General features: G+C 39.9%; 1 protein-coding gene across 1 annotated transcript; it reads left to right on the forward strand.

Moving 5' to 3' along the window:
- The first annotated feature begins 2,331 nt into the window (after window positions 1–2,331).
- On the forward strand, window positions 2,332–3,453 carry LOC123226740. Its single transcript, XM_044651271.1, has one exon. The coding sequence runs from the start codon at window positions 2,332–2,334 to the stop codon at window positions 3,451–3,453; it is 1,122 nt and encodes a 373-aa protein (XP_044507206.1).
- The last annotated feature ends 13,103 nt before the right edge of the window (window positions 3,454–16,556 follow it).

Below are 16,556 nucleotides of genomic sequence, written 5' to 3' on the forward strand. Positions count from 1 at the left end.
TAAAAAGTGTTTCAAATGCCAAGGCTATGGACACTTCCAAGTCGAATGCCCAAATAGAAGAGCTTTGTCATTGATGGAGATTCAAACTATTGAAGAATCTCTTCAAGAAGATGAAGAAAATGTAGATTATGGCCATGAAGATGGAGCTGCTGAAGAAGAAGAAGAGGAGGTCATGCAAAGGGCTGATGAAGGGGAGATGTTAGTGATTAGAAGAGCATTACATTCCATGTCCTTTCCACATGAGGAACAAAGGCTCCAAATTTTCCAATCAGGATGCACCATTGGAGGCAAGGTGTGTTATTTGATTATAGATAGTGGAAGTTGTGAAAATGTGGCTTCATCTACATTAGTGGAGAAACTTGGATTGTCTACCATACCTCATCCTCAACCATATAAGCTCCAATGGTTGAGGAATGGGACCAGCCTCCAAGTAGCCAAACAAGTACTTGTTTCCTTCTCCATTGGCAAGCATTACCAAGATGAGATTGTGTGTGATGTAGTTCCCATGGATGCATGCCATTTGTTGTTAGGGAGACCTTGGCAATTTGATAGAGAAGTAACTCGTGATGGTAAAAAGAACACTTATTCCTTCAAATTCAAGGGGAAGACCATTACTTTGCTACCTCTTAGCCCCTAAGAAGCTAATAAGGCTATCAAAAGGAAAGGAGTTAGAAGGGAGAGTATGTATATGAATGGGCAGCAAGTAGAAAAGGCTCTTTTGAGTTTGCAACCTGTCTTTACATTACTTATACTTGAAGGGGAGATCAAACATGAGAAGAAGGAAGCCCATCCCTTAGTTCAATCTCTCTTGACCGAATTTGAAGATGTGTTCCCACTAGAGCTTCCATCCGGCTTCCCTCCTATAAGAGGCATTGAGCATCAAATTGACTTGGTTCCAGGTAAACCATTGCCTAATAAGCCAGCCTATAGATGCAATCCCATGGAGACTAAAGAGTTGCAAAGGCAAGTGGAAGAATTGATTGAAAAAGGCTTTGTAAAGCCTAGCATGAGTCCATGTTCCGTTCCAGCCTTATTTGTTCCTAAGAAAGATGGCTCATATAGGATGTGTGTGGATAGTAAAGCCATTAACAATATAACCATCAAGTATAGGTATCCCATCCCTAGACTTGATGACATGCTTGATGAGTTACATGGTGCTTGTGTCTTTTCCAAAATTGATCTAAGGAGTGGCTACCATCAAATAAGGATGAAAGAAGGAGATAAATGGAAGACAACCTTCAAGACTAAGGGAGGCTTATATGAATGGTTGGTTATGCCTTTTGGCCTTTCAAATGCTCCAAGCACTTTCATGAGGCTTATGAATGTGGTTCTCAAACCTTACATTGGTGCATTTGTTGTTGTTTATTTTGATGACATATTAGTATATAGCAAAACTCTTGATGATCATGTCTTGCATTTGAGGAGTGTTTTTGATGTGTTGAGGAAGAATAAGTTATATACAAAAGAAGAGAAGTGTGAATTACAACACTAGACTTTTGCTGCCACAATGGAAACTACTCTCCTAAAATCCTCTCTCTAAAAATTATGCTCTCCCTTCTCTCTAAAACCTCATACCCCTCATTCACTTCCTAGTTGTTCAGCCAACCCTCTTCTCAGCTAGGCTGGTGTCCCTTTAGGTAACCAACCTTCGGTCCGGTGACTCCTGGTCACCAGCCTTCCACCATTCTCTGGTAGTTTCTTTTAACTCTTGGTTCTTCATTCTATGGCATTTGTGTTAGTGGTGCAAGTTTTCGTCTCATTTTGTAGAGCTTTTAAGGTTTTTTCTTCCGGTTTCAATCTCCTTTCTAGGTTCAGATTATTTCCGTCTCTGTCTCTTCACCGTGGTGTTTTCTTGTTAAGGTGTTGTTGTTTCCTCATCCCGCCCTTGAAATTCAAATTTTTGTGCTTTGTTCTTAGTGGTTTACGTTGTGCATTCTAGTTTGGTGCATGCTACTTATTTCATTTCTGTGGCAGTATTTTCTTTCCTTTTTGGTGATTCATTGGTTGCAGTGCCTTGGTGCAGGCTGCAAGCAATTTTAGAAAGTCTTTCCTTAACCTTTTTACTCCCTTTCTCTCTCTTTCCTGAAACATCATTGCACCAATCTAGTATGGCTACTACTAGCTTGGAAAAGCCTCCTGAAGTTGTCCCACCTGTAGCTGAATTATCGGATTATTCTAGAGAAAGGGAAAAGAAAGTTTCATGGAACTCTCTCTTCTCCCATAAGAATTCCAATGCTAACCTGGAATATTTTGAACCTAAAGGAAGAGATGATATGGGGTGTGTGTGTGTGTTGCACCTCCTCAAGAAATTGCGAAAGAGGGTGCAATAAAATGGAGAACTTGTGCAATAGGCTTCTTCCTTGGGAAAAGACCACCATTCTTGGCTGTCAAGAGAACTCTAGAGAAATTTGGGCTTCTTATGGCCTCACTGAGGTTATGACATCCGGCCAAGGTGTGTTTATTCTTAAGTTCCAAGACTTTGATGGAGTTTCTAGAGCGGTGGAAGAGGGACAACTAACCATTGCAGGGCAGCTGTTTCTTGTTAGGAAATGGACCACTAACCTCCCCATGTTGATTAATGACGTCAAGAAGGTGGCTACTTGGGTTAGAATGTATGGCATTCCTCTTGAGTTTTGGACTCCAAAAAGCCTTAGCTACATAGCAAGTGCTATTGGAACTCCACTTTATGCGGATTCTATCACTGAAGAAGGGACAAGGCTGGATTATGCAAGAATATGCATTGAGATCAAAGTGGATGCTGAATGCCCTGACTCCATTTGCTTAACATTGTCGAATGGTGAATGTATGGTGATCAATGTAGAATATAGTTGGAAACCTCTAAAATGCAATGTTTGCCAATGTTTTGGACACTCCACATCCTACTGTTCTTTTGCTTCAAAGCTAGAAGGCAGCTCATCCTCATGGAAAATTTTGAAGGATAGGGCCGGAACGGTGGTGGCTAAGAAACAAAATGGGAAAGATAACATAATGCAAGAGGCAAAAGGTTATGACAAGAAGGCAAAAGGCAAAGGGGTGGAGATACAAAAATCGGTGGTAATTACTCATAAGAGTAATAGATTCTCGGTGTTAGCTATTAAAGAGTCCCATGAGCAAGACAAAACCAGAATAGTGATGCATGAGAAGGGGAATTTGGAGAGAACCACTGATGAAGTATATATGGAAGGAAAGAAAACGGTGAATATAGCCAGCACCTCTAAGACTTGTCAATTCACGGGAGCAAGTGGCAATGTTCTAGAGTGTGATGAAACTCCCATAAGTGTTGTGGAGGATATGGATAATGAAGCCTCTCCTACAATAGTCCCATTTGGTGGAAAGCTGAAGGTGGATGAGATGGATCTAAGGAAGAAGGATGTTGATTTGAAGAGTATGAATTTGGGGAAGAAATTGGCAAAGCTAAAGAAAGCAAATTGCCCTCTCCCATTGTCCAAATGACCAAGTTTGCATGCTGGAATATTAGGGGCCTTAATGCTCCTATCAAGCAAAGGGAGGTAAGACACTTTATTATGCATAATAACATTGATTTCATGGCTGTGCTGGAGACAAAAGAAGGGAATGATAATTTAGCTAGAGTGAATTGTAATATTTGGAAGGATTGGGAGTATGACAACAATAATGATATACACCCTAATGGGAGAATTTGGGTAGGGTGGAATAAGGAAACCATCAGAATAGACATTAAAGAGAAGAACCCTCAATTCATACATGGGGAGGCTTGGTTAGTTAAGGAGAACGCTCACATGGCTATAACGATAGTTTATGGCTTTAACCAACCGCTGGAGAGGAGAAGCCTATGGAAGGAAAAAGTAAAGCACTCAAATCAGATGGGTAGGAAACCGTGGCTAATCATGGGTGACTTCAATGCGATTAGAGGTCCGAATGAGAAAATATGAGGGGTCCCTTGGGGAGATACGTATTGTGATGATTTAAATAATTATTGTAGAGAGGCAAATCTAGATGATCTTCGGTATATGGGAAATCATCTCACTTGGAGCAATTGTAGTGAATGGCAAAGGAGGATAGCTTATAAGTTGGATAGAGCTATTGTAAACGAATATTGGAAAGATGTTTTTGCCGAATCCTTGGCCAAATTTCTCAACCCTTCTATTTCAGATCATTCCCCATGTATTGTGACTTGTGGGGTTTGTGAAGAGAGGAGGAAAGTCCCTTTTAAGTTCTACAACATGTGGGCAAACTATAAAAGCTTCCTTAGTATTGTTAGGGAGGTTTGGAAAGGGGATTATGAAGGCAGCCCTATGTTTAATCTTGTCAACAAACTCAAGAGACTAAAAGGAGAACTAAGAAAGATAAATAGGGATGGTTTTTGGAGAATTTCAGATCAGGTGTTAGAAGCAAAAGATAAGCTGGAGAATATTCAAAATAGGCTCCAAAGCAACCCTCTTGATGAAGACTTAGCTAAGGAAGAAAAGGCTTGGATGGAGAATTATAGTAGACTTAGTGGAGTTGAAGAATCCTTGGCTCGCCAAAAAGCAAACGTCCATTGGCTTCAAGAAGGGGATCAAAACACTAAATACTTCTTCAAATGCATTAAAGCATGAAGGAGTAGAAATTCTATTAATGGTGTGTGCCTTGAGGATGGGACTTTTGTGAGTGACATGGGAGATGTAAAGAAGGAATTTGTAAGCTATTTCAAGAAGTTCTCAACTCCACAATTTCTTGCAATTCTAATGTTGAGGAAATTCAAAGGCTGGTTACTTTCTGAATGGAGTATTAAGATAGGGAGAACATGATCAAGGATGTGGAGGAGGATGAAATCAAATCCATAATATTTGCCATGGACAACAATAAAGCTCCGGGGCTGGATGGATATGGTGCTTTCTTTTTTAAGGCAACTTGGGAGATTATTGGGAGTGATGTAGTTAAAGCAATAAATCATTTCTTCTCCTCGGGTCATCTCCTTAAAGAGGTAAATTATACCATCCTTGCTCTTGTTCCTAAGGTTGCTAACTCTTCAATGTGCAAGGACTATAGGCCTATAGCTTGCTGCAATACTATTTACAAATGCATCTCCAAGATCCTTCCCAATCATCTTAAAGTCATCCTCCCTAACTTCATTGATAAAGCCCAATGAGCCTTTGTGGGTGGATGGAATATTGGGGAAAACATCATGTTATGTCAAGACCTTATGCATAACTATCATAAAGTGAGCAAGGATAAGAAGTGTGCTATGAAGATTGATCTTTTGAAGGCATATGACACAGTACATTAGGATTTCATTCTTGCAATTCTTGGAGCTATTGGTATTCCAGATAAATTCATAGGCTAGATTAAAAGTTGCATCACTACTCCATCTTTCTCCTTGGTGATTAATGGTGAATTAGTTGGTTTCTTCAAGAGTTCTCATTGTCTAAGACAAGGGGACCCTATATCCCCTTACCTTCTTGTCATGGCAATGGAAATACTTTCCCATATGCTTGGGGAGCTCAAGAGCAATCCTTCTTTTGGCCATCATTGGAAATGTAAGAAAAACAATATAACTCACTTATGCTTTGATGATGATCTTATTTTGTTTTGTAGGGCGGATTGTGATTCTATATCCCTCATGAAAAACTCTCTAATCCTTTTTTATAAATGGTCCGGGCTCCAAATGAATTGTACTAAAAGCAATATCTTCCTTTCCGGAGTTTCCCAAGAGGAGAAGATTAAGCTCTCAGCTATTATCAATCTGGAGGTGGGAGAATTGCCTTTCAAGTACCTAGGTGTACCAATAACATCTTCAAAACTCAAAAGTAGTGATTGCAAGCTGTTCATTCATAAGATTGTTGGACGAATTACTTCTTGGCGTAGCAAATTCTTATCTTATGCGGGTAGACTCATTCTTATTAAGGTAGTCCTCTTTAGCATTCAAGTGTATTTGTCATCTATTTTTATTCTCCCATCAAGCATTCATAAGGAGATAGATGGAATCTTAAGGAATTTCCTTTGGAGTGTTGCTTCCATGGATGGTAAAAAAGCCAAAGTTGCTTGGGATGAGGTATGTGTTCCTAAAGTGGAGGGTGGATTAGGTATTATAAGGTGCAAATCTTGGAATAAAGCTGCAATTATAAAGAATATGTGGAAGATCCTTCTTGACAAAAGGAATTCACTTTGGGTGGAATGGGTTCAGACCAACAAGCTTAGAGGTAAATGTTTTTGGGAAATAAAACCTAATGGTGAGAGTTCTTGGGTTTGGAGAAAGATTCTAGGCCTAAGGGAACTTATGAAGACCAAGTTTAAGAAGATCATTGGCAATGGGGAAAACACTTTTCTTTGGCATGACAATTGGCACCCCTATGGACCGTTGTTAGATAAATATGGATCTCGGGTTATCTATGATTCGGGTATCCCTAAGCATGCACTAGTAAAGGAAGTAATTGATGGGCATAGTTGGAAATGGCCAGCGGCAAACTCATGTCACCTTATGGAGATAAAGGAAGCTCTTCCTTGCTGCCCAATGGGAGGTGAGGACTCTCTAATTTGGTCCCCTAAATCTAATGGCATATTTTTTATCAAATCGGTTTAGGAGGTAATTCGAAGTAGGAGAGAAAAGGTTACTTGGCACACCTTGTTTGGTTCAAAAGGCATTTTCTAAGACATTCATGGCTGTCCTTTCTTTGTTTTCACTCTTTGGGTTATCCTTCATTACTATAGTTTTTTTAGCTGTATTTTCTGTTTTTTTGTTCTCTTTGCCTTAGTTCTTCGTTTTTCTTTCATTGATCTTTGTCATTATCTCTCCAGTTTGCTTTTCTCCAGTGATAAACTTGGTTTTCCAGGTTTGCTTTTATTCCCTCCTTCTTGTTCTTGGCGGTTTTGCTTAAACTTCCTCTCAAATTCAAAATTTCCAGTTTCTCTTTCTTCCTTTGTGTTCTTTCCCTTTTGGTGTATACAGCAAACCCCCTTTTCCCTTTTTCAGAGCTGTTTTTTCCATTTTGGAGGGCTTTGTCTGCTGAGCCTTTCTTTTGCTGTTTCTTTCCGTTTTTGGCTTTCCTCATGGGAGAAGTTATGTCAAACAAGGAAAGTTCTTTGTCTTCTCACGTTACCTCTTGCATGAAACACCATGATGGCCTTACTCTCTTGTCCAGGAATGCTACTGGAAATGCTTCTTTTATCCCCATAAAAGAGTCTTGCATTGAAGGTTCCTCCCTCACACACTCCACCACCAAGCCTACTGAACTGACTTTTCTGGCATCCTCTTCCTCAGTTCTGGTGACTGAAGGAAAGCGCTCTTGGAATAATTTATTCAAGGAGAAACAAGTTTCAAACCTTAAGCTTGAATACTTTCCTCCTTCGGAAAGCCTTGCTGGAGAAAAGTACTCCATTTCCCCTCCTCCTGAAGTTGTAGATGAAGGTGCAAAGAGATGGGAGAAATGTGCGATTGGTTTTTTCATTGGAAGAAGAATGTCGTTCCTCCTTGTCAAAAGGTATGCAATCCGCCATTGGTCCAACTATGGGCTTACTAATTTTATATCCACTGGAATGGGAGTTTATCTCCTAAAATTCAAGGATGAAGAAGGTATGATGAATGTCTTGGAAGAGGAGACATGGATGATTGGTGGACAGCCCCTATTTGTTAGGAGATGGGAAAAGAACCTCTCAATGGTGGCGGAAAACATAAAGAAGATAGCAGTATGCGTAAAATTCCATGGAGTTCCCTTGGAATATTGGAGCTTAAAGGGTTTTAGCCATATTGCTAGTGTCCTAGGCCGTCCCCTCTATGTGGATTCTGTCACAGAGGAAGGGAGTAGATTGGAGTATGCCCGTATTTGTGTGGAGATTAATGTAAACCATGATTTCGCGGAGAAATTGGAGCTTGTACTACCATCAAAAGAAAAAGTTGAAATTCGGCTGGAGTATGCATGGAAACCGTTAAAATGCAACTTGTGTAATATGTTTGGCCATGGAAATGAAGAGTGTAAAAGGAGAGTGGAAAGAGGAGAAGCTGTAAGAGGAAAATATGGCTTATATAAAGGAAGAAAGGTGAATAATAAGGAGGAGGCCTTAGGTGCAAAGGTGGGGATGGCTACTTCTGAAATTCAGAATACGGCTATGAATAACAATGGGAATGGTCGTCTAAACTCAATGACCCCTAGTAGTAAGAAGGAGGGGAAGAAAACCTTTAACAATAGTATGGGGATGATGAATAACAACAAGTTTGCAGCCTTAGCCACCACTCTAAACATTGAGATTAATGCAGCTCAAAACGAAGGGGAGATCATCACGGTAGATGAAACACATGAGAAATTAGGCCCTTCAAATAGATTGGAATCTGTTCTTGGTGCCTCTTCCAGCAACGTGACATCAAAAGTGGCCGATCTTACAAGTGTGGAGCAGGTGGAGGAAATTCCCTCAAAAGAAGGAACTTCGGATCAGGAGCTTTGTGAATCTCCAGCAATTAATCACTTTGGAGGCAAAATTAAGGTTGATGAGGTGGATTTCATAAGGGAGAAAGGTGATGCTCTTAGCAAATCACAACGGAGGAGATTGATGAAGCAAAAACGAAATGCTTCCCCCATCAATTCTATCAAATGACCAATATAGCTTGCTGGAATATTAGGGGTCTTAATGCTCCTATTAAGCAAAAAGAGGTTAGTAGATTCATTTTGCAAAGTAAGATTGATATTATGGCCATTCTTGAAACAAAAGTTCGAAGTACTAATGTCAATAGAGTATGCTCTAGCATTTGGGAAGGTTGGGAACATTGTAGTAATATGAGTGATGGTTCTATAGGCAGAATTTTGATTGGTTGGAATAAAGCTACTATTAGACTCAATGTTATTGCGGATGATAGCCAATATATACATTGTGATGTGAAGCTTGTTAAGGAGAATTCTAGCATTGGCTTGACAATAGTCTATGGTAGCAATAATCCTATGGAGAGAAAGGTTCTTTGGCGTAATCTCATAAATCAAGCCCATATGATGCAAAATACACCTTGGATCATAATGGGAGATTTCAACACCATCAAACACCCCCTAGAAAAGGTTGGTGGGGCTGCTTGGGGAAACTACTACTGTGAAGACCTTAGTAATTGTATGAGAGATGCTGAATTGGATGACCTAAGGTTCATGGGTCATCTCCTAACTTGGAGTAATTGTAGTGAAGGTGCGAGAAGGATTGCATGCAAACTTGATAGGGCTCTCATAAATGATTCATGGAAGGATCTATTCCCAAATGCCATGGCTCATTTCTTCAACCCCTCCATTTCCGATCATTCTCCATGTTTGGTGAGAGTTGGTACCATAGAAGATTGTAGGAAAGTTCCTTTTAAATTCTACAATATGTGGACACACCATGAAAACTTTCTCAATGTTGTTGCCAAAGTTTGGAACCAAGAAGCATAAGGCAGCCCCATGTTCATTGTGACAAGCAAGCTTAAAAAGCTGAAAGTTGAGTTAAAAAAGTTCAATAAGGAGCATTTTGGCCACATCTCCGAAAGAGTGTTAGAAGCTAGAAGGCAACTTGAAAATGTCCAAGAACTTCTCCGGATAAGCCCCTTGGATGAGGATCTTGCTCATGAGGAAAAAATAAGTTTAGAATCCTATAGATCCCTTGCTTTAGCTGAGGAATCTTTGGCTAGACAAAAATCAAGAGTTCATTGGCTTAAGGAAGGTGATCAAAACACAAAATTCTTTTTTAAAAGCATCAAAGGCAGAAATAGGAACTCTATCTATGGGATCCAAAGGGAGAATGGAACTTTTGTTTATGGCATGGAGGAGGTAAAGGAGGAATTTGTGGATCATTTCGAATCTGTCCTAAATGTAAGGGAGCATTCAAATGTGAACCTTGAGCAGCTCAAAAAGGTAGTCAAATTCTGGCTTAGAAATGAGGAAAAAGAAATGCTCATAAAAGAAATTTCAGCGGAGGAAATCAAAGAAACCATTTTTGCCATGGATAATAACAAGGCCCCGGGTCCGGATGGATATGGTGCAAGTTTTTTCAAGACAACATGGAACATTATTGGTGATGATGTTATAAAGGCCATCAAGCACTTCTTCAAAACGAGCCACCTTTTAAAAGAGGTAAATTGTACCATTCTTGCACTTGTTCCTAAAGTTTCTAATCCTACTCTTTGCAAGGATTTTAGGCCTATTGCTTGCTGCAATACTTTGTACAAATGCATCACTAAAATCATGGCAAACCGCCTCAAGGTCATTCTTCCGCAATTCATTAACAAAGCTCAAGGTGTCTTTGTGGGAGGCCGTAGCATTGGTGAAAACATCCTTTTATGCCAAGAGCTTATGCATAGCTACCATAAGGACACTCATGAAAAGAAATGTGCCATTAAGATTGATATTATGAAAGCTTATGACACACTAAATTGGGATTTCTTGCTTGCTGCCCTTGATTCCATTCATATGTCGCAAACATTCATAACTTGGATAAGGATGTGCATCACTAGTCCTATGTTTTCAGTGGGCCTAAATGGTGAACTTGTTGGCTTCTTCAAAAGTGCTAGAGGTTTAAGGCAAGGAGATCCTCTCTCTCCTCACCTTTTTGTCATTGCCATGGAGGTGCTCTCTTGCATGCTTAGTGACCTAAAGGAGAATGCTCAGTTTAGCCATCATTGGAAGTGCAAGAAGAATAATATCACTCACTTGTGTTTTGCGGATGACCTCACGATTTTTTGTAGGGCGGATGTATATTCCATATCTCTTATAAAAGAGGTATTAGATTGCTTCCATTCTTGGTCCGGGCTTAAATCAAATCTGTCCAAGAGCAATATCTACCTTTCCGGAGTCAATAATGCTGAAGCGGAACACCTTAAATCAATCCTTGGCATTGAGTTTGGCCCTCTTCCTTTTAAATACCTTGGTGTCCCTATGATTTCTTCTAAACTAAGGGTTGATGATTGCAAACCCCTCATTGACAAGATTGTGGCTAGGATCTCATCTTGGAAAAGTAAGTTCCTTTCTTATGCTGGAAGACTTATTCTTATCAAAGCTATTCTCTTTAGCATCCAAGTATATTGGTCTTCAACATTCATCCTTCCCGCAAAAGTTTATAAGGTAATTGATGGCTACCTTAGAAATTTCCTTTGGAGTGGAGACATATCCTGTAGCAAGAAGGCAAAATTTGCTTGGGATGATATTTGTCTTCCAAAAGAGGAAGGAGGATTGGGCATTATGAAAAGCAAATCTTGGAATAAGGCTGCAATGATGAAGCATATATGGAAACTCCTTCAAAATGCTGGAACATCCTTATGGGCCGATTGGATCAATGATAATCACCTTAGAAACAAAAGCTTTTGGGAGGTTAAACCAAGTGGCAATTGTTCTTGGGTTTGGAGGAAATTGCTTTTGCTTAGGGAAAGCCTTAAAGGAAAAATCCAAAGAATTGTAGGAAATGGGCAGAATACTCATCTTTGGCATGACAATTGGCACCCTTTAGGACCCCTCATTGACAAATATGGTCCTAGGGTGGTTTATGACTCAAGGCTTCCATTGCATTGTAAAGTCAAGGAGGTGATTGAGGAAGAAGCATGGAAATGGCCATTGACAAATTCTACAGCTCTTTTGGAAATAAAAAATACCATTATGCCTCCTCCCTCTCATGGTGATGATATCCTATGGTGGAAACCAAGCACCAATGGTCAATTCTCCATCAAATCAGCTTGGAATAGCATTAGGGAATCCAAATCAAAAGAGTTGTGGTATAGTATCATTTGGTTCAAAAGACATTTCCCTAGGCACTCTTTCATTGCATGGATGGGTATCAAGGGTGGTATGAAGACCAAGGATAAACTACATAACCTCGGCATCATTCCAAACAATGTTTGTGGTCTTTGCAATTTGGCTCCGGAAAGCATGGATCATCTCTTTTTCCTATGCCCCTATTCTGCCGCAATTTGGAATCATTTTGCTAATCTTTGCCGGTTTGATAATCCCCCCTATCCGTGGGGCACTCTTGTTCCTTATTATGCAAATAAATGGAAGGGAGATAATCTACTACACATCATTTGTAAGCTTTGCTTTGGTGCCACTTTATATCACATTTGGGGTGAACGCAACCATGTCTTCTTTGGTAGGAGCAAATCTCTAAAAGAGAGGATCATTGCCGCCATCAAGGATTGTGTGAAGGCTAGAACTTCGTCCTTATCAAAAATTCCAGGTTCATGCATAAATGACTCCATTGCATTGATATGGGACTTGCCAAGATCTATATTTTGTTAACTCTTTGAAGTCCGGATATTGGAAGTGTTGTGTATTGTGTTTCTTGTTTCTAGTTTATACTTGTGTGAATCCTTGTATGGCTTGTAGTTTCGGTTGGTTTGCTCACCTTAGTCGTGCATTTGTCTTCCTTCTTAGTGAATTCGTTTTGTTTTGTAGCTTTGGTGCCATGAACACCATTTGTTCCATAAAGTGCATTTGCACTTGAGTAGTAGCTTTGATTCTCTTTGTAATTTTATTTGTGCTTTCTTGTGTTGCATGATGTTTCGGCATAACCTAGGGGCTTGTCCTAGGTATGCTTGTTTTATGCTTAATCTAGGGGCTTTGTCCTAGATAAGCCATTTGTACATTTTTCTCTTTGGTATAAAATCATTAATTACTTACCAAAAAAAAAAAAGACATTCCTTCATTGTGTGGCTGGGTATAAGAGGCAAACTTGTGACATAAGATAAATTAGTTAGAATTGACTTTATATCCCACAATTTATGCCCTTTGTGCAATGAGGAATCGGAGTGCATGGATTATCTCTTTTTTAGGTGTACTTTTAGCTTCCAAATCTAGAATGGTGTGCTTAATCTTTGTCATCAACAACTCAATCCCCTACTGTGGGTCTCCATGCTTGCGGATTTGGCTTACAAATGGAAGGAAGACAACTTCAAGAACATTATGAGTAAGTTATGCTTTAGTGTCACCGTCTACCACATTTGGAAGGTTAGGAATGACATTTGCTTTGGAAGAGGTGGATTACCCAAGGAGAGAGTTACAATGCTTATCAAAGAATGTGTTAGAGTAAGGGTGACTTGCTTGAAGAAAGTTAACAAGTCTAGTGAAAATGTGTTGATTGCAAACAATTGGGGTATCCCTCACGCAATATTTGAGTAACCATGTTATGGTGTGTTCTTGAGATTGTATTCCATTTAGTGCTTTTGCATTTGTGTTGTAGTTGATTCTCTATGTACCTTTATTTGCGCTTTCTTGTGTTTCTTGGTGTTTCGGCATAACCTAGGGGCTTGTCCTAGGTATGCTTGTGTTAGGCTTAATCTAGGGGCTTTGTCCTAGATAAGCCATTTGTACATCCTTTCTCCTTGGTATAAAATCATTACTTACCAAAAAAAAAAATGTAGTTGTCGATGCTCTTTCAAGAAGACATTACTTGTTATCCATTCTTGATGCAAGAGTTCTAGGTTTCCAGCTTATGAGGCAATATTACAATGAAGATGATGAGCTTGGGGAGATCATGAAGAAGTGTTCCAAGGGGGCATATGAAGACTATTCTGTCCATGATGGTTTTCTTTTCAAAGGAGCTAAATTATGCATCCTTAAGAGCTCTTTTAGGGAACTTCACATTAGGGAGACACATGGTGGTGGATTAACAGGTTATTTTGGCATAAATAAGACCCTAGACTTGCTTAAGGAACATTTCTATTGGCCTAAGATGGTTGGTGACGTCCAAGCCATTGTAGCAAGGTGTGGCACTTGTCAAAGGTCCAAATCTCATTTCAAAGCTGGTCCTTACATGCCTTTGCCTGTTCCGGAGCACCCTTGGGAAGATCTAAGCATGGATTTTGTGGTAGCTCTTCCTAGAACTCAAAGAGGGAAGGATGCAATAATGGTGGTGGTTGATAAGTTTTCCAAGATGGCTCACTTCCTACCATGCACTAAGACTGAAGATGCAAGCAAAGTGGCTGACTTATTCTTCAAAGAAGTGGTGAGACTCCATGGAATCCCTAGAACCATAGTTTCAGATAGGGATACCAAATTCTTAAGCCATTTTTGGAGGACTTTGTGGAGTAAATTGGGCACTAAACTCATGTTTAGCACCTCTCATCACCCACAAATGGATGGCCAAACCGAGGTAACCAATAGAACCTTGGGAGCCATTTTGAGAACCATGGTTAGCAAACACTTGAGAGATTAGGATTTGAAGCTTGCCAAGCTGAATTTGCATACAATAGGAGTCCAAGCATTACAACCGGACGCTTTCCATTTGAGGTAGTGTATGGTCTCAATCCTTTAACTCCTTTGGATCTAACTTCTTTGCCTCTTGATGTACAAATTCATAAGGAAGCCAAGGAGAAAGCTACTGCCATGAAGAAACTCCATAAATCCATCAAATTTCAGATCATGAAAGCCAATGAAGCTCATAAGAAGAAGGTCAACAAGCATAGGAAGCCATCCATTTTCAAACCTGGTGACTTGGTTTGGGTGCATTTGAGAAAAGAGAGATTCCAAGCAAAAGGAGGAGTAAGCTAGCTCCAAGGGCTGATGAACCATTTGAAGTGCTTGAGATGGTGAATGACAATGCATACAAGGTGAATCTTCCGGATGAAATGGGAGGAGTCTCGACCACCTTCAACATTGGAGATCTTTCACCATACATGGAGGATAGCCACCTTGAGGACTTGAGGGCAAGTCCTTCCCAACCCGGGGGGATGATGTATTTTCGACCACTTCTCCAACTCTAGCTTCCAAGTCTCTATCAAATCTTCATTTGGCTCTAGCCACCATTGAGAATGAGGGAAAAGCTCCATGCAAGTCCAAAGAACCTTTGCCATCTTCAATTTGGCCCAACTTTATTTTTGGTTGCAGTCTCATTACTTGCATCCAAGGCCTTAATGAGATGGAAGCTTAAACGAGTCTAAGAAGCCAACTACAAGCCCACTTTGAAGCCCAAGTAGATGAGGTAGTCATCCATCACTTAAATTGGAGCCCAAGATGCCATGAAGCCTATTTAGTTGAATTGCAACTAAAAGAGAAGCAAGTAACTTTAGTTTGTGGACATAGTTCCACCTTTTAAGGAAAAGTTGTTCCCTTTTGTTAGTTTCTTCATTAATGTGGTATGGCCTTAGTTTAAATGAATGGCTAAGCTTAAATGAAGGGCAAAGCTTACATGTCTAATTAATGCCCATTTTTTGCTGCCACTTCCTCTTGTATATGAAAGTGGTTTGTTCACTTGTAAAGGCTAGACTTCTTTGATAGTAAAAATTCTCAAGCAAAGCTTTGTAGCTTTCATTTGTTTTTTTTTTTTTTTGGTAATTGATAATAATTTTATACCAAGAAAAGGATATACAAGAGCAAACTAGGACAAACCCCTAGTTTGAGCTAAGCACAAGCATACCTAGGACAAGCCCCTAGGTTATGCTGAATACCAAGCCAACACATAAAGTCAAAATCAACTTAGACCGAAGATACATCATACAACAAACCCTATGTAGTACATCACTCTATGACTACTCAAATATAGCATGAGAGATACTCCAATTGTTTGCAATTGACACATTTTCACTAGACTTTTCCACCTTCTTCAAGCAATTTACCCTTACTCTAACACACTCTTTAATAAGCATTGTGACTCTCTCCTTTGGTAATCCATTTCTTCCAAAGCATATGTCATTCCTAACCTTCCAAATGTGGTAGACGGTAGCACCAAAGCACACCTTACTCAAGATGTTCTTGAAATTGTCCTTCTTCCATTCCTTAGCCAATTCCGTAATCAAGGAGGTCCACGGCATAAGATTGGTTTGTTGGCGACATAGGTTAATCACTTCATTCCATATTTGGAGACTAAATGCACACCTAAAGAAGAGATGATCCATGCATTCCGGTTCCATATTACACAAAGAGCAAACATTGTGGGAGATAAGGCCAATCCGGACCAATTTATCCTTTGTCATAAGTTTTCCTCTAATACCCAACCAAACAATGAATGAATGTCTTAGAAAGTGTCTTTTGAACCAAATAAGCTTGTACCAAGTTACCTTCTCCTTCCTAGCTCGGATGACTTCCCAAACCGATTTGATAGAGAATTCTCCATTAGAATTTGGGGACCATATTAAGGAGTCTTCTCCACTCAAAGGGCAGCAAGGAAGTGCATCCTTTATCTCCAAAAGGTGACATGAGTTTGCCACCGGCCATTTCCACCTATGCTCCACAATGACTTCTTTAACAAGAGCATTCTTTGGGATACCCGAATCATAAATGATCCTTGGACCATATTTATCCAACAAAGGACCGTGAGGGTGCCAATTGTCATGCCATAGATATGTCTTTTCCCCATTGCCAACAATCTTCTTGAACTTGGACTTCATTTGTTCCCTAATGCCAAGGATCTTCCTCCAAACCCAAGAGCTCTCCCCATTAGCCTTTATTTCCCAAAAACATTTGCCTCTTAGCTTGTTGGTTTTAATCCATTCCACCCAAAGAGAATTCCTCTTGTCATTAAGAATCTTCCACATGTTTTTGACTATGGCAGCTTTATTCCAAGCTTTGCTCTTCATGATTCCTAATCCACCCTCCTTTTTAGGAACACAAACCTCCTCCCAAGCAACTTTTGCCTTCTTTCCCTCCATTGAAGCACCACTCCAAAGGAAA

This window comes from Mangifera indica, chromosome 10 (genome assembly GCF_011075055.1).
Source record: "Mangifera indica cultivar Alphonso chromosome 10, CATAS_Mindica_2.1, whole genome shotgun sequence".
In the NCBI taxonomy this organism is placed as follows: Eukaryota; Viridiplantae; Streptophyta; class Magnoliopsida; order Sapindales; family Anacardiaceae; genus Mangifera; species Mangifera indica.